The following is a 24,423-nucleotide window of genomic DNA, read 5'->3' on the forward strand; positions in this document are numbered from 1 at the left end:
ATCAGCTCATTTCACTGATCAAAACTGTCTCATATCCATACCTCAGAATGTCTTAAAAATCTACAGTTTAGACATTGAGGTTTACAATTAGTTTCAGGCTGCTGTCATAAAAAAAAGTACATCACATTTAATGGCTGTACTTGTAAAAAGAAGTACCAGAAATATTGAGAAACAAGGGTTTAGTGATAGGGAGGAACTAAAGAAAATCAGTATGGAGGGGAAATGGTGTTAGGGAAATTGATGTATTAAAGTCTCCGATAAATGTTGTGGTTCTGTTTGCCGAGCTGGAAGTTTTTGTTTCGTCCCCTGGCTAGGCGACATCATCAGTGCTTGGGAGCCTCCTGCGAAGCGCTTCTTTGGAGGAAACCGGAGCACCCGGAGGAAACCCACGCAGACACGGGGAGAATGTGCCAACTCCACACAGTCAGTCGCCTGAGTCGGGAATTGAACCCGGGTCTACAGGCGCTGTGAGGCAGCAGTGCTAACCACTGGGCCACCGTGCCGCCCAGTGGCTACTAAGGATAGCTGGTCATGTCGTTTCGTGGCTAGTTGATGTTCATGTATGCGGATTGTTAGCTGTCTTCCTGTTTGTCCTATATAGTGTTTTGTGCAGTCCTTGCATGGGATTTTGTACACCAGTTCTGAAGAAGGGTCATTATTGGGCTTTTTTTGTCTGTCCACAGAAGCTGACAGACCTAATTTCTCCAATGTTTATTCTTTTATTTCAGAAACAAGACAGCTACATTCCTTAAAGGAACAAATAAAACTAATTTACTGCAAAGCAAAAATTCCAGAAAGCACTGGAGAAACCAGCAGGTCAAGCTGGATCTATGGAGAGAAAAACAGTTTCCATTTCAAGTTTTCTATAACTTTTCATGGCAAAAACTTGTGCTGAATTTCAAGATGATGAACAATGTGGGCAATGTAGAGTCAGTTTGGGAAATATGGCAGGATTGGGAAAAAATAGATGACTTGATGTTGAGGAAGACATGTCTAATTTTTCCAATCAAGATTTGAACTGCAATATAATTCTTCAGTGAGCAACAAGAGGCGCACGTGTGTGCATTAAGATCTCATTATTACTTCTTCTTACTCCGTTCACATGTAGTTTACTATTCTCCTATTCTGAGAAAACTAGATGGTGACAATTCCTAACATGAAACTCAGAATGGATATCTGATGATTTCAGCTTTCTGCTTGTTCCTCCTGCCCTCCATCTTGGCTAGCAGTCTCCGACATCTCCGTGCTTGAACCAAGCCTTTAATGAGGTCAGCAGCTTCATGCTCCTGAGAATCCAAACTGAGCATCAGTTTAGCAAATCATTGCTAAACAAGTGCTGCTTGATAGCGTTGTTAATGATACCTTCTATCACTTTACTGAAGAACTTGAGTAGACTTTTGGCCAGTAATTTACCAGATTTGATTTTTTTTTTCTGTTTTCTGTGTTCAGGACAAACCTGAACATTTCTCTACATTGTTGGGTAGATGCCCATCTTTTATCTTTCTTGTGTTTATGTGTGACGAGTGTGGGGGCAAAGTTTTCAGTATTGCCACATGCACAATCTCCTACTGTATGTGCACCAATAGACCCGAGTAGGTTAGATCTGAATCAGGGCAGTGATATGCAAGATGCATGTCATGGCATCTCTTTGACTTCCTTGTCCCAGTGGATCGAGGACACTGTTAATCTCTTACTTTTGTATGCTGCGACTCCTGATTTGATCACGTTATTCTTGGGCTACTTCATTTCTGGTGTATTGTCCTGTGGACAGTTGGATGAGAAACTTGAGTTTAGAAGGCGAGGAATGCAAACCAGCAGGCACTGAGAGTGCAGGACCTGGATCTCCTTTGAAGATGCTGACTTGTACAGAGGGGCAGCTGGGTGCTCACATACTAGAGGCATCATGGTACAGCTGGTGTTGGAGAAATCATTCGAGTCAATTTAGTGGATGCTTCCAAGAAAGGTGCCTGCTGCTGCAGTTGTCTGTGTATGTTTGTATTTGAATTAAGTTATTAATGACTAATACTGTGGGACCTTCTCCTGACAGCACAGATTCCTTACCTTTGGCACTTCTCTGAGCCTTAGCAACCTGAGGCATTTCTTCATGGGCCACTTTCACTGACAGTGACATGCCGATGAGATCATTCTCCTGACTATAGCTAAAATAACCACTGAGGTGTCCGTATCTGAGTTGATGGAGGGTTTAGAAGACAGTGAATACAAATAGAGAAAAATTGCTGTAAATAAGGTATTCAGTGGTTTTTAGTCTGAGGGATCGGTGGCTTCTTCCTCAGAGGTGGAGGAGGAGAGGATGCCTCAGGTTGATCTCTTCATGACTTCATAACTTCAACTGTGTGGATGCCATTAGTGCTTGCAGGAGGCAGTAGACAGTATAAGGTTTGAGCATGTCAAGAGTGCATTTACAGTGATGGTAAATGCAAAGCAGTGCAACACGACAAAGAATCTTATTTAGAGACATGGAGGTCTCAGTATCATCAGGTAAGCAGTCACAGTCCTCTCCTGCGAGTGCAAGGATTCAGTGTAAGGATGAGGAGACAAATGTCAGGCACTCAGTTATCCATCTTGGCCTTCCTTCTCCCTATTCTGGAATGTTTTCTTCTGGAAGGAAAGCACGGCTGGGATTGAGTGACTTGAAAGTGGCTGTTAGTGCTGGTGCTCTTGCGGGGAGGGTGCTAAGATACCCCGAATGAATGAGTTGGCAGCATAGAGTATTTAGGGCTTAGTCTGGAAAGGGGTTAGTCTTGGGGAGAGGAGTGGTAGTTAATGTAGATGAGATCATTTGCGGGAAGTTGCTGAATGTATTTGAGAGTGGTAGACCATGAGCCTTTCTGTGAGGTGTGTTCATCTTTTAAAGTAAAGAGACATTAATTTTTCCTTTCTACATTTTTCTCCTCTTTGACCCTTATTATTTCCCTTCTACCAGAAGTGCGCGCGCATACGCACGTATGCAGGCACACACACATGAATAGACCCATCAACATAACTTCAAAAATAATCCCCTGTCACTACTGCCCATCTGCTCCTGTTGCTTTCCTCCTGTTGAGCTGACCACTTGAGGTATTATGGTTTGACCTTTGTCACACTTTTTCACCTTTACCAATATGGGGACAGAGAACTGCATAGTGAATCCGACCTCTAGGGACCTTTGCACTGTCTGTCTGATTCTCTTGAGCTGGTTGGTTATCAGTATCTGCCTGCTGCCCTAACTTATGACGTCAACCTCTCTAAATGTGCTATTCATGTAACCTCTGTTTCATGAGGCTGCACCATAATGAATTTGAGCTCTGAACTCCAGAGGTTAAGCTTGTACAGTCAGTGTCACTTACTGGATTTGGGCTCATCTAGGTCACGAGACTTGCCCACAGCTCACTGCAAGCCAAAGGAATGGGCATTCTACTTGGCCAAGCTGCTCTACCTTATTTAACTTGTACTGTTAACAAAAACTGGTGTTCTGTAGAAAATAAAAGCCCTTTGCCCTTACGTACAAATCAGCTCCCTTTCCTGTGCTCTTAAGTTCTTATGCTCCCTGTACTAGTTTAAAAATCTTTTGCAAAAAATTACTGTAGTTAAAATTGAGTCGGTTCAACAATCAATTATCTCACAGTTGTCCTGTATGTCGCTCTTCGCCTTACTCTTCTCATGTTGTTTTATCTGGTGTCCTTGCTTTAGCTCGCAGATCTTTGGTGTTGGTGGCTAATTCTAGGTTATCATTCTTCTTATCTTTTTCAGTGTATTCTACCTACGAATTTTTCTATACAATTCTTTTGTCAAAATTGCAAATTAAGGATTAGATATTCCATTCAGGGTATTTATCATTGACTTCAGTGAAAGCCTCACTAAGAAATTAGGATTTTAACACTCTCAATCTGAAATTGATTGTAGAATTCTCAGCACTGAGTTGCATTGATTCTCATCAATCACAGTATAAAAGGATCACAACCAACCAAGAAATGGGAAATATATGGTTAGAGAGAGCATAATCAAGATTTGGCATGTGGATTGTGTGAAGCTAGAAGCTGAAATCTCATGGAAAATCTTTTTAAAAAAAACTTATGTTATTAGTTTAAAAGATGTTGTAATTAATCATTATAAAGACATTTAACTACATTCAGAAAGGTAGGCAATTTGGAATGGAATTTTCTCTCCGACTGTGGCACTGTTTTGTGTTGCACTTAACTTGGTCCTCAAATACAGAAACTTTTTATGCAAGGCTGTCAAATTACATGGTCTCTTCATTTATCTTTTATATGCATGATCTGGAGTTCTTTTGTCTCTCATTATTTACTTTTGTAGTTTCAATCATCGTGATGATACATCAAATAAATCATTTCCTTATTTGTAGAGTTATAATTGTGACTTGCTACCCAGTTCTAGTGGGGAATAACTCAATATGCAGCCTTTTAAACTGGCCTAAACATTACATTGTTTATGTGATGTGAAAATAATTTTTAAAATATTATGTCCCTGTAGAATTAATTGTATCAAACCCAGCTTGTTTCTCATCTTGTAGGTGCAATCCTTGGTCGATCTGAGAAGCAAGTATGCATTTTCTATAATGCAGACTGGGAGAAAGACCGAACAAATCTCAGTGGGATTGAACACTGTGATGGTGAAAAAGATAAACGGCGACACTGTTTTGCTACGTGGAAGAACAATTCTGGCTCTATAGAAATTGTAAAACGAGGCTGTTGGCTCGATGATTGGAACTGCTACGACAAGTATGCAATAATAATTTGCTATTTTTACTTTTTTTGTACCTTTTTAAGAAAACTCTTTTATCTATACTTTTGAATTTTAGCAGTGCTAAATTTTAGCTCCTATACTTAAGCATTGTCCATCAAAAGTAAATTTTTTCAATATTCATTATGGTCACTTGGCAACAAACAAATATCAAATCAGTCTGTAATTTTGTTTTATAGGGGTGAATGTGTTGAAACAAAAGAGAGCCCTGAAGTATTCTTCTGCTGCTGTGAAGGCATCAAATGCAATGAGAAGTTTTTTTATGTCCCAATAATTCAGGAACTGCCGTGTAAGTTTTACCTTTGTAATCTTTATGGTTAAATGTTAAATTATTATCCAGTGTGAATAGAAGGATGCAGGAACAATCTTGAAGTACAAATTTTAAAATTTTGTTTAAATGTCATTGTCCAGTTAGTTCTTCTGATGTGCATATTCATTAATAGATATAATAGAAACTGCATACCTTGTTTCTGGAATGGTTGAGATTTATAATATTCTAAGCTTTATCATTCAGTAATTTGAAACTTAATGCATCTTACCCATACTGTGCATTGCAATGAAACTACTTTTGCCTTGTAGGAGTGATGCTGTCTGTGCCCAATATGAAGTGCTTTTTAATGACTTAATGTTTACTTGAATCTTATTTACATGATGTACAGCCAGTTTTAAAAAAAACTTACATTTATGTAGTGCATTTAACAACCTCCAGTCTTTGCTGAGGGTTAGAGGAAAGGAAATGTTAAGACTGGAATTAGCATCTGCAGGGCCTCCTTAGTAGAAAAAAGATAAAACTATATATCAGTAACCTCTAAACTGAAATACAGTACCGCCTGTACTTTATCATTGCAGAAATTTAGCAATTTAATGAAATCACTGAATGTATTTAAAAATATGATGATCTGCAGTACTGTTAGATTGACTAAGCTCCATCTTGTGGCAGAAATTGATTAATGTGGCTGGTTGCCCTTGACTACAGGCACTGATTCACATGTACCATTAGTTGGAACCCAGGATTTTCATACTAAGTCAAGAGGGAAATGAGTATCTAAGAGAGCAGCCTGTAGAAAAGGGAGGACCAAACATGGACTCTAAAGGTAGGAATGAGGCCCAGGGGAGGTGGCCAGGAGTGGACCAGAGAAATGGAGGAATTGAGACCCGGAGTGGGAGAACGAAACTCATTGGTGGTGTTAAGTTTACAAGCAAGCTATCACTGGGCAGAATAAACTGGGAGGTGAAACTGGGCAGATCACAGTAGGAAATAAGGCTGGGAAGGAAGGTCAAGAGGGAAAGCTGGTCTGAGTGTACAGACCAAATGGTACTGGACACTGTTTTGTAAATGTGAAGCATGCTGACAAAGTACTTAATGCTAAAACAAAAGGGGTGAACTGAAACAAAAAAGGCTTCAAAGAATAAAAATCGAAAAAATAACTGTGGATGCTGTAAATCATCTGCCAGACATGTTGAGCTTTTCCAGCAATTTCTGTTTTTGTTTTCCTTCAAAGAATAAATGATGTTAAAACAAAATAGCGTTAAATGGGACAACTTTTAAATGAGGACCAACAATGCATACAAATGCGTGGCTATTTTTCACTTGTTTAAAAAAGTATACTCCGACATATATGTGGGCAAGGTAGAAAAATTAGTTCTGTTGGAATAGGGGTGCAGGGTATGCATAAAGATGTTTTAAAAGCCCATTCACTTCCTTATGGTTTCTTTCAGGTTCTAGACTATAACTTTGCAAACTGTTTGCAAATGTGATGCAACTTCAACGTATGAAAATTAATGTGACTCTAAGCGCCAACAAAAACAATAGAGTTATTCAATATATAGTGATTAAAGTTTGTATTACATAGACCAGTACTGTCAAGGATAAAAAGTGAGCTGATTCAGCTTGGTTGACAAAACAGCTATTAGATCATATTAATCAGCTGGTCAGGCTTGAGGGGCTGAATTGCCTATTTCATCTAGTTCCTACATAGATTAGATTAAAACTAACAATATGGGGTTCAGCTTTGACAAAGAGTCAGTTAGACTCAACGTCAGCTCTTTTTTCCCCTTACAGATGCTGCCAGACCTGCTGAGATATTCCAGCATTTTCTCTTTTGGTTTCAGATTCCAGCATCCGCAGTAATTTGCTTTTATTTTAATATGGGGTTCAAACCTCATTCTGGCTGAGGCAGACTTCGAGCCTGCTTTGGTGGCTGAGCCAGATTTATTGCTTGCCTCTAGTTGACGCTGAGAAAGTGGCAGTGAACAGTCTTCTTGAGTTGCTGTAGTCCACTTGATGCAGGTACGTCCACGATGATGTTAGGGAGGGACTTGACAAAACTAAACAATATGTTTAATAATGTGATTAGCATAACTTAGCTGTTAACATTCCCAAGTCAAGATGGCATATGGCTTGGAACTTGCAATTGGTGGTGTTCCCATTATCTGCTGCTCTTGTCCTTTTAGATTGTCGTGGTTATAGGTTCGGAATATATTGTTTAAGGAGCCTTGGTGACTTTCTGCAGTACATTCATTGATGGTTCACAGTGCTGCTATCTTGTTGCAGTGGTGAAGGGAGTGAATGTGGGTGTGGTGCCATTCAAACAGATTGCTTTATCCTGGATAGTATTAAACTACTTGTGTTGTTGGGAGCTGCACTCATCCAGGCAAGTGGGGGGGTATTCCATCACACTATTGACTTGTACCTTGTAGATGGTCGCCAGGCTTTAAGGTGTTAGAAGATGAGTTAGTTGCAGCAGTGTTTCTATCTTCTGACCTGCTCCAGTCGCAACAGTATTTAATGTAGCTTGTTCAGTCAAAGTTCAATTCATTGACATCTCCCCAAAATGTTTATCTTTACCATGCCTGCATTTTTCAAAAAAGGCACTTTGATATGGTTCAGCAAATAATTATCACAGACCTGCTTCCACTTGAGGACTCAAGAAGAAGGTTAAACAGTCATTGGATTCTCAGTACACCTGCCTCTTGCGTAGCATTGAAATAGTGGATCTAGAGTTGTCTTGCCAGCACTCCAGGCTTCTTTCCATGAAGGGGAGCTCACTACTCTTAAAGCTATATTTGTAATTCTCTTGGGCTATCACAAATCAGTATTTGTGAACCACTGTTCCAGGAAAAAAGTAATTAGAAAAGCAAATTAAATGTTGACATTTATTACAAATAGAAAAGGATATTGATGTAGAGAAGCTTTTCTGCAATGAGGCAACTCTAGAGGACTATGTACAGTTTCTGTTACCTTTTATTTAAAGAGGGACATACTTGTATTGCACACAGCTCATGTTCTGATCCTGGAACAAAGGTTTGTCTTATGGGGAAACATTGAGCAAGTTGGGTGTATACCCTTTGGTGTAGATTGAGAGTTGATCTTAGATCATAGAGTGCAGAAGAGGCCTTTGGTTCTTCGAGTCTATACCACCAAAAATATATTACTATTTGCACAAGTCTCACTTTTCTACACTAGACCATAGCCTGATCCTTATGCCACTTAGAGTCATAGAGATGTACAGCACGGAAACAGACCCTTCGGTCCAACTCATCCATGCCAACCAGATATTCCAACCCAATCTAGTCCCACCTGCCAGCACCTGGTCCATATCCTTCCAAACCTTTCCTATTCATATACCAATCCAGATGCCTTCTAAATGTTGCAATTGTGCTAGCCTCCAACACTTCCTCTGGCAGCTCACTCCATACATGTACCATCCTCTGAGTGAAAAAGTTGCCCCTTAGGTCTCTCATATCTTTTCCCCCCTCACCCTAAACCTATGCCCTCTAGTTCTGGACTCCCCCACCCTAGGGAAAAGACTCTCTGACTATTTAACCTATTCATGCCCCTCATGATTTTATAAACCTCTATCAGGTCACCCCTAAGCCTCTGACGCTCCAGGGAAAACAGCCCTAGCCTATTAAACCTCTTCGTATAGCTCAACTCCTCCAACCTTGGAAAATCCACTTGTCTACTTCTGTGCTGTGACCGCTCCCATATAGATTCCTCCAAGATACGTTGTGAAGTTCACTGCTTTTTAATTTTACTAGATGCACTCCCATGTCCAGTGATACATGAATTCAACACCAAAGGCAGTAACTGTAAACTCTTGTCAGTTAGCAATGTGGGTTTCTCTCTTTCTCCCTCTCCCGCTCCCGCTCCCGCTCCCGCTCCCGCTCCCGCTGCCCGCGCTCTCTCGGGCCCGCGCTCTCTCGGGCCCGCGCTCTCTCGGGCCCGCGCTCTCTCGGGCCCGCGCTCTCTCGGGCCCGCGCTCTCTCGGGCCCGCGCTCTCTCGGGCCCGCGCTCTCTCGGGCCCGCGCTCTCTCGGGCCCGCGCTCTCTCGGGCCCGCGCTCTCTCGGGCCCGCGCTCTCTCGGGCCCGCGCTCTCTCGGGCCCGCGCTCTCTCGGGCCCGCGCTCTCTCGGGCCCGCGCTCTCTCGGGCCCGCGCTCTCTCGGGCCCGCGCTCTCTCGGGCCCGCGCTCTCTCGGGCCCGCGCTCTCTCGGGCCCGCGCTCTCTCGGGCCCGCGCTCTCTCGGGCCCGCGCTCTCTCGGGCCCGCGCTCTCTCGGGCCCGCGCTCTCTCGGGCCCGCGCTCTCTCGGGCCCGCGCTCTCTCGGGCCCGCGCTCTCTCGGGCCCGCGCTCTCTCGGGCCCGCGCTCTCTCGGGCCCGCGCTCTCTCGGGCCCGCGCTCTCTCGGGCCCGCGCTCTCTCGGGCCCGCGCTCTCTCGGGCCCGCGCTCTCTCGGGCCCGCGCTCTCTCGGGCCCGCGCTCTCTCGGGCCCGCGCTCTCTCGGGCCCGCGCTCTCTCGGGCCCGCGCTCTCTCGGGCCCGCGCTCTCTCGGGCCCGCGCTCTCTCGGGCCCGCGCTCTCTCGGGCCCGCGCTCTCTCGGGCCCGCGCTCTCTCGGGCCCGCGCTCTCTCGGGCCCGCGCTCTCTCGGGCCCGCGCTCTCTCGGGCCCGCGCTCTCTCGGGCCCGCGCTCTCTCGGGCCCGCGCTCTCTCGGGCCCGCGCTCTCTCGGGCCCGCGCTCTCTCGGGCCCGCGCTCTCTCGGGCCCGCGCTCTCTCGGGCCCGCGCTCTCTCGGGCCCGCGCTCTCTCGGGCCCGCGCTCTCTCGGGCCCGCGCTCTCTCGGGCCCGCGCTCTCTCGGGCCCGCGCTCTCTCGGGCCCGCGCTCTCTCGGGCCCGCGCTCTCTCGGGCCCGCGCTCTCTCGGGCCCGCGCTCTCTCGGGCCCGCGCTCTCCCTCCCTCTCGCGCACTCGCGCCCTCGCTCGCCCCCGCCCTCGCTCGCCCCCGACCTCGCTCTCTCTCGCCCGCTCCTGCACTGACCTCACCATGTGCTTCCCCTGTTCTTCTCCCTTTTATAAGTGCTGTTGTTGTGACTTTTTTTTTCCTCCAAAGTTCCAAAATAATGCAACAGCATATAAACAGTAATTGCTGCTCCTTGAGTTCGAAGAAATCCGCTCTAACACCTAAAATACCTCAAAAAAGGAGCAGCCTGTTATAGCCAGAAACGTTTCCCGTCCTCCATCTTGGATTACCCAGAATCCTGAATCTTGTAACATCTTATTGAAGAAAAAAGGAGCTGACAATGAGGGATCTTGTAGCACTACTGATGTCTGAATGTCAGAGCCAGAGACCTGGGTTTAAGTCCCACCTGAACTGGAGGGATGTGATAACATGTCCAAATGATTAAAAATCATTACATGCTGGTAGACTTTTCCTATTATGTGAGATACTGGAAGATCTATTTTCACAGCAAATAAACCTTAATCCTTGTAATTCTGCTCTCTAGAGAGCAGTAGAAAGTCGACTTTAAAGATATTCAGTTTTAGACCTGCCAGTTAAATGAGGATTATGGGAAGCAGTGGAGTTAAGGCTGCAGTTTATTTGGGCATGGAGTTGGTTCAAGAGACTCAATGGCCTATCCCTGCTCCTCAAACTGATTAAATGATCTAATTGAGTTTCTAATTTACATTGAAGTTGTATGCTGATCAACTTTTGCACTTCAAAGCATTTGATCTTGCATATGTAACTCCTTATCAATGGAACAAAATGCTTGTGTGCAAAATTTCCAGTTCCCACTCTAATCATCACTTCACCACGGAGGCTCAAACTCTCTGCACATACATCCCACTTTAGGGCAGCCTGGGGGCTATTTTTGTTTTTCTAATCATTCTGTTCAGAGATGTTATTACAAACCCCTGGAATAGGTGGGGCTTGAACCCAGGCCACCTGCCTCAAAGGCAGGGAAACTGCCACTGCACCACAGGAGCTTTCCAGTTCTTCTTTTCATATAGTCCCAACCGGTTTCCTGGTTGAACTTGGTCTCTCAGAACAATTTCTCATTTAATTTGTTGCACTTCCTCAAATTAAAAAGTGTAACAATGCATATATTTTGGAAACCAAAAGAACTGTGGATGCTGTAAATCACAGACAAAAAAAATGTTGGAAAAGCTCAGCAGGTCTGGCAGCATTTGTGGAGAGAAATCAGAGTTGACCTTTCAAGTTGAGTGACCCAATACTGTTCTTGTAGTGAGTAAATATTGATGTGTCATGTCATGTTCTCAGTGGATCTTTGCTTCTTTTTTACTTTCCAACAACATGCTTGCACTGTCAGTCATTTATTTTCTTGTTCCTTGCTGGATCACCTTCCCTTTGGCTCTGTAAAGCTAACTGTTCTGTCATTCACTCAGTCCTGCCTTCTGTGTGTCGCAGACCTTCCTTTGCTCTTGTCCCACTCTCGCCTTCCTAAAAATTTATTCACTACCTTTTTCAACTTCACATTGCATATTATTTACCTGAAATGTTGACTATTTCTTTTCTCACAGATGATGTCTGAACTACTGAGGTGGTTTCGGCAATTTCTCTTTTTATTTTAGGTTTATAGCATCTGTGATATTGTGTTTCTTGAAAAAGAATAGACTATTTCATGTTCGAGTTCTGTGTATATTTATTATTATGTTCGACTGCACAGTATCACTTTTATATGTTCTACATTTCAGTATTGGTTGGTATGCGTCTGCTTTTGGAAGAAAGTGAGGACTGCAGATGCTGGAGATCAGAGCTGAAAATGTGTTGCTGGAAAAGCGCATCAGGTCAGGCAGCATCCAAGGAGCAGGAGAATTGACGTTTTGGGCCTTTCCTGAAGAAGGGCTCATGCCCGAAACGTCGATTCTCCTGCTCCTTGGATGCTGCCTCACCTGCTGTGCTTTTCCAGCAACATATTTTCAGCATACATCTGGTTTTGCAAATGGAACTTTTGCAAATGGATCTTGTGGCTAATACGGGAGCAGGGCTATCAGCAGTCGATGGGAATAGTGAGTTGAGGTCACAATCAGATCAATCATGAACTTATTGAATGGTGGAGTAATCTCAACTGCCAAAAAGCCTATTCCTGCTCCTACGTTGTATGTGTGTATATTCCAGAGTGTAGATTTCTGCAACTGTAAATATTTAGGCTATGTTATCTGAAATCCAGATCGCGTACAGATTTTTTGATTTCTATGGAATGTGACGTACTTATGGAAACTATATGCCTTTTGAACAAGATCCTTTAACAAGGATGATCTTAACAAGCTGAAGGTCTCAATAATTTAGCATCCGATTCTGCATCATTCAGAAATGTGTATTTCTATTTTTAATTGTGGAACTTGGTGTTCTTCCAGTATATTGTTTTATGAATTTGAAATCTCAGGGATTGTTTGGTTTAAACATGTACTGCCAATGAGCTTTGTTCAGCACATGTTTATATTAGAATTCAGTTCTGCATTTTGCTTGGCATTTGGTGATTTATTCTGTTATTAAATCGCATGAAATGCTTTGCAGTAACATGATTTGCTTTTGGAACTTCATTCTTAATTTTCAGAAAATGAAGAGCCAAGTTCTCTCCTCAAAAAAGTATAGAATTAATTTGTTTACCTTTTTGACTTTTCCAACTGTCACTAAATAGTGGAGTTGTGGGGGGAAAAAAATGCCAATTGAAATTGAGTTCTTGTACCTTGAATTAGGGTCTCCTAAGTTTTCTATTTTTCTCTCACTGAAAAATAAATTCAAAAGTTGATTGTATTCATGCACACTAAATCTAATTTGATAGCAAAAGTGGTTAGCATGAATGAAGAGCAAATCACACCCTGCTGGGGAGGGCTTGTTGGCGAAATTAAAGGTATGCTTAATTCTAGACAAGCTGTTAGAATAAGAAGGCACCTCAAATTTGTGATATTTCAGGAATTGTTTAAGAAAATAAAATTTTATGCCACCTGAGCTGTCGCTGTTTCTTAGACTAATATCAGGTGCCTTAAAATCAAGTTATATCCAATTTTCTGTAACTAAATTCCATATATTAAATCCAGACTTAGTAAAATTGTGTGGAACCCAAGTGGGGTTGCTAGCTCTGGGCAACAGTAGTCACTTGGAAGCTCTCCCTGAGTTTTAATAAATGTGCTTCCCTTAACTTTACCTAAAGCAGACCCTTTCTTATAGTTTCACCTTCTCCCAAGCCCCACCATGCTCTCAGTTTTTACTGTGGGGCGACAACAATTTTCAAGTCTTGAAGTGGGGTCACCGTGGGAAAATGTTAGGAAGTCACTACATTAGATTCTTGCTTAGATTCTATAGATTAGATATACTGTGTTCTGTAACTATTAATGCTAATTGAATTGTCATGCTAAAACAAAAATTCTTCCACTGTTTGTTTATATTTGAACACAATTGAAATTTGGTATCTAAGGTTCACAATTAGTAATTTTATTAAGGCTGAAGAAATATATAGTAACTGAAATGGGACACTTAACTTCTTATTTTAAAAATAGAATTTCAAATCTAGTTCAATCCAATGTTATAACCATTAATGAAGTGATTTAAATCTTTAGAATTGTTGTCAGTGTGACATAACTCACTCGCTATGAAATATCTAATTACGTTTTCTTTTCCTCTACAGCAACATCAAATCCAGTCCCATCAAGGCCTCCGCTGTTGACCATTTTGCTATATTCACTGGTACCCATCATGGGGTTTGCTGTTGTTGTGTTGTTCTCTTTCTGGATGTATAGGCATCACAAATTGGCATATCCGCCAGTACTTGTACCAACTCAGGTATAGCTCAAAGTCTCTTCATCAATTCATCTTTTTTAACTCGAATGCATAAAAAAATTACATTTCAAGTGTATGTTAAGAGTAGTTTTGCCAACTAATGAGTCTATCCTTGATTTTTGCCTATTCAGAATGCTTATTTGTAATTCTGGTGGAATGGACCATCATCTATTAACAAACAAAATTGTTTACACGCTAAACTTGGATACCAGGTTAATGACAAGTAGAGCTCCACACTTTACTAAAGGACTTGAAACCTTTTGGCTTCATTAATCTATTGCTTCATAGTCCTTTTTGCCTCGAAATATTTCATGGTTTTAACCAGGTTTGAAGGTTATAGAGAATATGGTTCCAAGGAAACAATTTACAGCTCAACCAAGCTCGCATTGCATGTAAAACAAACAGAGGACTGTTCTGGTCCATTCTTGTCCTTCCGTTACCTTGAGTGTATTCATACAGTTAATGATCTATTGTGAATTTGAATTGAACTGATTATCATTCAGCCATGGCCCAGAATGGTTACGGCTGGGGCCTGGAGCACTGGCGGGCAACTGCAGAGTCAGAGCTGTATGGCATGGAAACAGCCTGTTAGGTCCAATTCGACCATGCCAACCGCATATCCTAAATAAATCTAGTCCTGTTTGCCAGCATTTGGCCCATATACCCTACCTATTCGTATACCCATTGATGTTATATACCCATTCATATACCCATTGATGCCTTTCAGATGTTATAATTGTCCCAGCCTCCACCACTTCCACTGACAGTAAATTCCATGCATGCACCATCCTGTGTGAAACAGTTGCCCCTTGGGTCCTTTTTAAATCTCTCAACTCTGACCTTAAACCTAAAGCTTTCTAGTTTTGGAATCCCCTACCATGAGGAAAAGACCTTGTCTATTTACCCGATCCATGCCCCTCATGATTTTACAAACTTCTGTAATGTCATCCCTCTGTCTCCAATGTCTCAAGGAAAATAGTCTCAGCCTATTCAGCCTCTCCTTATAACATTCTAACCCTGGCAACATGCTTCTAAGTCTTTCTGATCCCTTTCAAGCTTCGCTTTAGCTCATTTGGGCTTAGGATCTCAGCCAGGAACAATACCACAACCAGTGATCTCTGTCCCTATCCTGCATTCAGCATAATTTTGCCACCAACCTTAAAAGGACAGATTTATGACTGAATAATAGCAAAGTCTAATTCATTCTCCCTTCTTCTTGAGTAGAATCAGCATAACTTAGAAAGCACAAGTTTGGTACCACGTATCCACATTTTGTGTGTATATAGTGAGCACCCACAATCTTAACCTTGTCTAATTTGCTCAGCCTTAATCTTTTGTGGTAGCAACAACAAAGAGTAAGCAATACTTACTCTTCCAGTACAGTGAGATGCCTACTATAGCATATCCAAGCCTCCAAAACATAAAGTGATGTGGGTAAACCATGGCTCCTGTTTCAAGTTTAAGATTCTGATTCTGGAATACTCATTTACTCAGTCAGCTAAAAGCAGAGCTGATGCTTTGGAGGCAATGATGAACCTTTTCATCCAGTCTGCCTTCATTGAAAGAAAATTATTCTGTGGCCCACATTTCCTATGATCTAGTTGTCTGTCTCACTTGATAGTGTAAGGTGTGCTGTGGGTGCTGGTTGGATGAGGTTTTCCATGAGTTTTATTAGAGACAAATTTTCTCATTTGATTCAGGGGAGAAGTTGACAATGACCTGAACTATGTTCCTGAGTGAGTGCTGTTACAAGTGTCATCCACATACTGGACGTCAGTAAACTGACCAGTGGTGTCTTTGCAAGGCATTCCAAATTGAGTAGCCAGAAAGGCATTCTTCCAAGCCACTGTGCATAGCACTGAGGTGCTGATCACACAAAACCAGCTCTGCTAGGCAGGATGTGTTGTCTGCATGCTTGAGAAGGGACTCCCAGGGCAACTCAAAACTTGGTTGAGCAACAGACTGTCTAGCAGACAACAGAAATACTTTAGATTTTCCATCAAAGCATCTTGAAGATATCTATCTCTTAACTAATAGGAGGCTCTGCCTCCCAGCTGATGAAAGTGGAATAGAACTATCCAAGAAAGTGTAGGGGACACGAGGAGATTTCATCGGGAACACTGAGGTAAAGTCAAGACATTGGAAAGAGTGAACATGTACCTTTCAAAAGCTGATCTATCCACACGGTCAGGCATCACTTGCAGAGTCTAAAGATAGGTCCATTGTACAATCGGCCATCTGGGAATCCACCAAACTGGATTAGAAGCAAGTCATCCTCTTCTTAGACAGTACCTGGAATAAAGGCATTATTGTACTACTTGTACCAATATACCCAGAAATAAAACTTTGGCTATCAATAAAAAGAAAATGCTGACTAATGCTGGAATGAAAAATCCGAAACTAAAATATTTTTAAGAGATGGAACATTGTTTTTTTTGTCATTTCTTTTCTTAACTGTTAATGTTTCAAATGTAGATGCTTTGGCAAGACTGTCTGACAATGTTGGAATTTTTAAATCATAGACTGGTGCATGTGTTTTTCTGATGTATCAAATTACCGGAACTTAGCCATTTTTGAGACTATTACAATTAGTGTTATGAGTTAGTGCCCTCTGCTGTTTGCAAAATCAATTGAATGTATTTTCAGAATGGTGAACTATAGCTACATCCATAATCGTAAAAATTATTTCCTTCACCTATGTTTGTCATGAGGTTTAGATTTTATTTTTTTCTTTTGACTTTGGGATATCTGTATAAATTCTTACTGTGTTTATTTTAAATTTATTATTATACAATACGACAGGAATAGATCCGTATAGTTTGTCTTGTCATTAAGTTTCGTTCAAGGTAAGTATCACAACTTGAGCTTTTTTTTGACCAGCTTCTGTGCAGTAAATTGTTATCATTTCATTTCAAACTAGTAGTAGGTCATCTTTCAGACATTATATTCTTGATTTGATTTGACTGATTTTCTTTGCAGACGCACATACCGAAGTACAGTGAAAAATTCTATTTTGCGAGCAGTACAGGCAATTTTTAATAAACAAGGACATACGCATCATGGGGCACTACAGAGCGAGGTATACAAGGTTACGGCTTTACAGGAGGTGCACAAAGCAAGATTAATGTTGGCAAGATCAACATTATTTGAAGTTAGAGAAATTCACTCAGCAGTCTAACAACAGCAGGGAAACAGCTGTTCTTGAATCTGTGTGTCTATGTTCGTGTTCAAGTTTCTGTATCATCTGCCTAATGGAAGAGGTTGAAAGGGAGCATTGCTGGGGTGGGAGGGGTCTTAGATGATGATAGCAGCTTTTCCCTGTGAACAAGAAGTGTAAATGGAGTCCGTGGAGGGAGATTGTTTTCTCTGATGGTCTGGACTATGCGCACTACTATGTCATTTCTTATGATCCTGGGCACAGGAGTTTTTGTACCAAACTGTTATGCACCTGGATAGAATGCTTTCTGTGGGGCATCTGTAAAGGTTGGTGAGGGTCATTATGGACATGCTGAATTTCCTAAGCTGCCTGAGGAAGAAGAGGCAAGACTGTGCTGCCTTGACCATTGCATTTATGTGGGAGGTACAAGACAGATTGTTAGTTATTGTCACTCCTAGGAACTTGACGCTCTTGACACTCTCCACTTCAGCCTCGTTGATGTAGATAGAGGCGTATCCTTCTACTTTCTTCCTGAAATCAGTGATCCGTTCTTTTGTTTTACTGACATTGATAGAGAGAGATTGTTATCATGGCACTATAACACCAAGTATTCTAATCTCCTTTTTGTATTCTGACTCATCACTGTTTGATATCCAGCCTACCACAATAGTGTCATTAGCAAAGTTGTTGATGGTGTTTGTACAGAATTTGGCTACACAGTCATGGGAGTATGATGGGGGCTAAGAATGCATCTTTGCGGGTCGCCAGTGTTAAGCATTATCATGAAGGAGGTGCTGTTGTCTATCTTCACTAATTGCAGTCTGGAAATTGAGGATTTTGTTGCAGAGGGTGGAGCTGTGACCTAGGTCTCAGTGTTTTGAGGTTCGTCTATGGTGTTGAAGGCAGAGCTATAGTCAATGAGTAGGAGCTTGACATTGTTGTCTTTGTTATCCAGATGTTTGAGTGTAGAGCTAAGGAAAAGGCATCTGCTGAGGACCTGTTTTCCTGGTAAGCAAATTGCAGGGAATTGTGGGAGGCTAGAGTTGATATGGGCCTTGACCAGCCCCTCAAATATGTTCTTGAGTTACATATTTCTGGATTAACAGGCTTGCGGGTTCCTGAACACAGTTGAGATTGAGTGAAGGATCATGTCACATCTTCTAGGCAGAAGATCAGGATGACTATTCCATTTAAGGTCTAGGAAGGGACCTTGCATTTCAAAAGAGAACTTACCTTGGCATGGGACTTGCCAGAACCACCAAACCAATGAGCAAATGTTAGTTTACTAATGTAGGATGCTGTGGATGAGTATTCCTCTTCTCCAGAAATGGAATTTGAAACTTAGTTAGACTTTGTTATGCCAGTTAATTTGTACTATCACTTGCTTTCTGTGAGGTAATGAAGTTTACCAACTTATATCTGGCTTTCTTTCAGTAAATGTTGAAAGACCAGAGAAGTACTAATGAGGGCATGTGTGGAAAAAAATAGTATTATCCTAGTTCAGATCACAAGGTATAATGCTACACATCTGCATTTTCTTTCAACAATTGTATAATTGACTGTCACTGCATCATCCTAACCTGAGAGGTATATAGTGCTAATGTTACTGCAATAGTAATCCCAAGGTCCAGGCGATTGTTATGGTAACACTGGTTTAGATCCCACCATAGCATTTGGTGGAATTAAATTTCATGAATAAATTTACAATTATTAGTTAGTCTTCGCAACGGCCAGACATAGTCATTTGCACAAAATTATAACCCGGATATATTTTGTCCCACCAGCTTGCCAAATCCAGCACAGTCAGTGGTACAGTGATTTATGTAGCCGATAGGGAGTTGATCTGGGAGTTCTCAGCATTGACTCCAGACTCCATGGGGTCTCATGGTACCAGGCCGTACATCAGCAAGAAAGCTTTCTACTGATTACCACCCACTGTTCTCTCTCAGATGGTGAATCTGTACTCCTTCATATTGTGTGTCACCAGGACTGACACCAGTAATGAATAAGATAGCTGAATGTTGAAGGACGTATTTGTCAGAGATGCCTCTGATGATGTGAAAACCAATGAGAGAAAAACCTCGTTGAACTTGCCGTCAGCAGTTCACCTGTTGGCCAGCATTTGTCCACAACCATGTTGATTGGAATAGCCACTGCACCATGCTAGAGAGAAAAGACTCTTGTCATATAATTTTGTGATTATCCACAGTGTACCAACCATTGCATTATCTAGAAAATTCACTCTGCTAAATCTGATAGATCTTGAACAGATCCTGCAACTCACAATTCGGCTTCCATGAGTAACTCTGGTCTATCAAAACTGAAGAATTGTTGTGCTGTGTGGCAGCCTTCAATCTTGTAAGATAGTAGTTTGTTGATTGGTCAAGTCTGTTATTATGGTCTGGTAGGCTCACAAATTCTACTGTGGCATGGCAATTTTTCCTGTATTTTTTGCAGATAAAACAGTGGGTAAAGAATGTGTATAATTTACTGATTTCTGTTTACTTTGAGTAGCTGATTTTTTTTTTTTGTTTCTGCACATCTCTTCCACTGCATTTCTGATCAATTATATTCTAGACGTCCCTGCTATAGGTGAATGTCTCCCAGTTTCAATGTCAGTAACCACCATGCTTGCAATTCCACTGCAGATGTCATTTGTTGTACAAATATAAATATCCAGGATATCTTGACCCCAGTCGTCAGTTCACTGTACAGAAGGTCCTTGGGTATATGGGCGTCATATATATCTGCTGAACAAGCTGAGCTATTGAAGATTTTGTTTGTAGCTTAGCAATAAGAATGTACTGATTGAACTAACAAGCAGCAGGATCTCTGTTTGTGATTTTGGTCCTGCCAAAGATACATTTGAGACAGCAAAAGTAATAACTGTTCAGACTTTTCTCCTTGCTATCATGGTCTCACCACTGCAGAAGAGCACTGGTGTGTTGGCTTGGTAGATCGCAGTTTGATGTTGTCAGTCAGATTCTACACTCTTTCTCGGCTTGGTATGACGTAACAGCATCAAGTGGCAGATTGTGGAGTTTAGGTACAGGTCATTCTGCTATAATGTGTGTTTCGTCAGCATGCGTACAATTGACCAATTGTGGACATTGTTTGGATAACGCAAATTTTCTACTGAATGAGTATAGTGATTTCCTATTGGTGATCTTCTACAGCGCGATTTTCCATCGCAGTTTTCTATAGCGTGAGGTTGCAGAGGAGCACAGCTGTTGTGTTATTGCAGAATAGCCTGTATTCTATGGCTATCACAGTCTGCAGCATAACATTGGCAATCAGTTATTGGCATTGGCAATGGTGCAATTCCCAGCTTTTTTTCCTCATGCTGATGGTCAAATCAAACTCCCTTTTGCTGCTGCAGGCATGGTATGTTATTGTAACATTAGCAGCTGTGCTGTGAACCTGACACACTATTGTCTAGGATTTTAGTTGGGCAAGGTTAAACAGTTTTACTATTTAAGTAGGTAGGCCTATAGATGTGAAGGCACAAGACAGCAGCAAAGAGAAGAACATGCCTGAGAGTCAGTGTTTGAATGCTACCCTTTTTGACTCGTGTGAATTTCAAAGGGGTTTGTGTTGTATTGTCTTAACTGATCTTGTTCTTCACCATGTCATAGAAAAGGCATTAACCAGCTTGGGCAGTGGCCAATTTTCTTAAGCAGCTTAAATAAATTACTGCAGTTCATATGATTGGATGCCTTGTTGAGACTGATGAAGGAATATAGTCTTCTTTGTTCCCAGCATTGCTGTTGCCAGCCTAAGAAGATCATGTTAACTTCAGACCTTCGTGTTGTGAAACCATCTTGAAGTTTGGCATAAATGTGTTCAGCCATAATCTGCCGTCTAATGAGGGCAAAACAGAACAACACCTTTTGCACAGTGCTGAGCAGAGAAATGATTCAATGATTGTTAATTGTTCGGATTATTCAGATGCCCTTGGTTCTTTTACAGGGTCACAACCTTTGCATCATGCATTTTCTAGAGCACTGCCCCCACCCTCCCACAGAAACAGAGATTTTTGCCGATACTGCAGTTGTGCTGGTTTAACTGAAGCTTTGCCCGTGCCAAGAAGGTCAGTTGCCAAGCTCCCAAACTATGGATATCATGTCCAACTCTTAATACGACAGAGAGACTTTCTGAGGTGTCTCACCTTAGTAAGGGTGCTTTTCCTAGAGAATGCCTTAAGGTCTTGATCTAACCATCTAACTGTTTATTGCAGTCAGTGATGATTTCCCCTTTTCATTGATTTCAGTCGAGCCATTTTCTTTCTTGATGGACCTATTGCTTTTCTTGTTCCTTCATATTTCACATGTTGAAGAGAATCTTAATATGTTAGCATTATAGGCACAATTGTAACTGGTATTCACTTGTGCACAGTATAGCAATTAGTTGGACTTTACTTTGAGTGGCTCTGACTGACTTCAGAGTTTTCTTAAGAGCATACTGCTTGACTTCAGTAACAGGTCCCATCACGTTGAAGCTTACTTCAAATCAGTGGTATTTCGAGTATGTCTCATTTTGCTTTTTCCCTTTGTTTGGGAAAGCTAGACAGCGACTGTTTAGTCAAGTCACAGAATTGTTAGTTTTAATGTTGCTCGCATTGCTACTAGGACTACACTTCTGCTTTAAATGCAGAAATGTGTAGTGGCAGCATAGTGATGTGATAGTCAGCAAACAAGACTCTGAAAAGCATTTTGAGAACATGCATCTGCAGTCACAATATTGTTGTGCTATTTTAGCTGAAGCATTTGCCCATTGTTATGAAGATGTGGGTGTACTGTACCTTTAAGAAAGTTAAAGGCTCGCAGCTAGTGTAGCTGGATGCCTGGAGACAGAAACAAATTTTAATTAGGTCAATCAGTTTAAATTATACTCTTAAAAAATACCAAACTCCAATCAATGTTGAATTTAGTATATTGACAATATTAAAAGCCAATGACACAATCCAATGCTTTGGGGGTATAAGACCAGGAAAAATTCAACAGTTGGGAGAGAACTGCCAAAAGACCAACAGATGTAGACTGCTCGTCAGAACTGTCTGAGGTACCTGTCCAGAGAAGGAGTTTACACAGGAAAAAACATTGACACCGACCTGGAGAGCAAATCTGCGAAGAGAAGATTCAACAGCTCGCTGGTTTTGAAATTTGCATTTTTCAGTAAATCTTAATTGGGGGTTTTATTGGACTAGTAATATATAAGAGAAAGTAAAGGATATGTCAGAGGAAGGAGTTGTAAATAGTGATTAGTTAATTATTCTCTGTTATACTTCAAGAAATAAATTTGTTAATTTTTACTTGAAATAGTTCTTGGCCTCTTGAATTTTCACAGATAAATCCTTTCTATGTTGCTGGTTTAAAATTATTGAGGGGGGTGTTTACCTTGTGGTGTATCCTTGTCGGGATTTGAATGGTTTGGGGGCTTTTGTCTGCAATTTGGGTCTTGGATTTGTGATTTGAACTGGTTTAGACAAATTTGATTAGATTTGGGGGTGAGAAAAATCCTAACAGACTTAAACACTTGCAGGTTAGTGTCCTAGATCCTTAAATAAAATGCAAGTGAGACAATTAGTTCAATTTTGGTGACTTGTGATTGATTAAATTAAAGGTGAGAGAAATGGTTTTTAAAATTGCTAAAAAGATTCTGGATTTGAAGATGATTCTCAGATTTGCCAAGAAAGTTCAGAAGGAAAGAAAAAGGCCATACTTTTAGAATTACAAAATAAGTTAGATTTGGGTTTAACCAAGGGCAAAAGTAAAGCTGAAATTGTAAGGGAGTTACTCAAACAATTAGGTGTATCAGAGAAACAGACAAGTTCAGTAGAGGTAGCAAAACTTAAATTACAATTGAGGAAAATGGAGTTAGACAATAAACAAAGGGAGAGAGAGAGAGGAAAAAGGAGAGAGAAGGTTCTTGGCAGAGCAAAGAGAGAAAAGAATGGGAAAGAAAGAGAAGAAAGAGAGACAGGGTTCTTAGCAGAGCAGGAAGAGAGAGAATTTGAAGTTGAAGTTGAGACTTAGTTAGCCAGGTCAAGTTAACTGGATGGAGATTAAAAGAGAAGGTAGTGATATATACAGATATGTCAAAACTCTGCCACATTTTGATGAGAAAGATGTTGAAGCCTTTTCTATTTCATTTGAAAAATTGGCTAGGCAGGTGGAGTGGTCTGAGGATTTATGGGTAATGCTAGTGCGGACTAAACTGATAGGCAGAGCGAGTGAGGTATTTGCCACACCGTCAGATGAGGTGTTGAGAGATTATGGAAAGGTTAAACAGGCTATTTTAAGTGCTTGTGAATTGGTACCAGAAGCATAAAGACAAGGGTTCAGAAACTCGAAGAAGGAACCAGGTCAGACTTGCATTAAGTTTGAAAGAATTCAACACAGTCATTTTCATAGATGGGTGTGTGCTTTGAAAATAGTTAAGGCCTTTGAGACTATGAGAGATTATTCTACTGGTGGAGTTTAAAAACTCATTTCCAGAGAAAGTAAGAATTCACGCGGAGGAACAGAAAGTTCAGGATGTGAGAAGGGCAGCAGGAATTAGTTGATGAATACATGTTGGTGCATAAGTCAAGCTTCCGGCCAGAAGTTTGTCCTGTGAGAGATAGAAATTGGGAGAGGGGGGGATCCTTCACTACGAAACCAAGAATAGAGAGCACTTGTAAGAATTTACCACAGGATTAAAAAAGAAGCCCAAGAGGATGGAAAGGAGGTGAAAGGCCTCCAATGATTCCACTATGGTAAAGTGGGACACACAAAAGTCACAGTGCTGGTCACTAAAGAAAAGCGCTGTGGGAAAAGATGTGGTATAAGAAGCTAAACCAGTGGCAGTAGTAAAGGAGACTCCCAAGAAGAGCTGAGGAGCTGCACAAGAGTGCAAAGCCTAGGCAAGAGCTTGTTATGGAGTTAGTACCTGATCTCTACAAAGAATTAGCCTCTGTGGGTAACGTTTACACAGAATGGAGAGAAGGACAAGAAGTTTGATAGATACAGGATCTAACCAGTCGCTGATAGTAAGGGATGAGTGAATATGCACTCTTTCTGATCTGTTGCCCGAGAGTGTGATAGTTTGCGGGATAGATGGACAGAAATTTAGCATTCCCCTATGTAAGATCAGGTTGGAGTGCCAACTCAAGACTGGGGAAGTTACAGTGGGATTGACAGAGTGTCGGTTCCAGGAATTCAGTTTGTTCTTGGGAACGATTTGGCAGGCACCAAGGTTGGAGTGACACCCCTTGTTGTGGAGAAGACCAAGAAACCGTAGTTAAAACAGAAATATCCTGGTATTTTCCCAGACTGTGTGGTAACCAAATCCCACTATCATAAGTTAAAGCACGAAGTGAAAAGAAAAAAGAAAGACGAAGAAATTGAGGTTCAGTTTGCTGATACCATGTTTGATGTAACGGTGCAGGA

At 41.6% G+C, this 24,423-nt stretch overlaps 1 protein-coding gene across 4 annotated transcripts in view; it reads left to right on the plus strand.

The window, feature by feature from the left end:
- The window catches only part of LOC122551736 (activin receptor type-2A), a 161,988-nt gene that overhangs the window by 115,324 nt on the left and 22,241 nt on the right, over positions 1-24,423 (plus strand). For all 4 annotated transcript variants that reach the window (XM_043694116.1, XM_043694118.1, XM_043694119.1 and 1 more), the window contains 3 exons: positions 4,532-4,739; positions 4,941-5,050; positions 13,685-13,839. In XM_043694116.1, coding sequence (XP_043550051.1) covers positions 4,532-4,739; positions 4,941-5,050; positions 13,685-13,839 — 473 coding nt within the window. The remainder of the gene's footprint in view (positions 1-4,531; positions 4,740-4,940; positions 5,051-13,684; positions 13,840-24,423) is intronic.

Source organism: Chiloscyllium plagiosum, chromosome 7, assembly GCF_004010195.1.
Source record: "Chiloscyllium plagiosum isolate BGI_BamShark_2017 chromosome 7, ASM401019v2, whole genome shotgun sequence".
NCBI lineage: Eukaryota > Metazoa > Chordata > Chondrichthyes > Orectolobiformes > Hemiscylliidae > Chiloscyllium > Chiloscyllium plagiosum.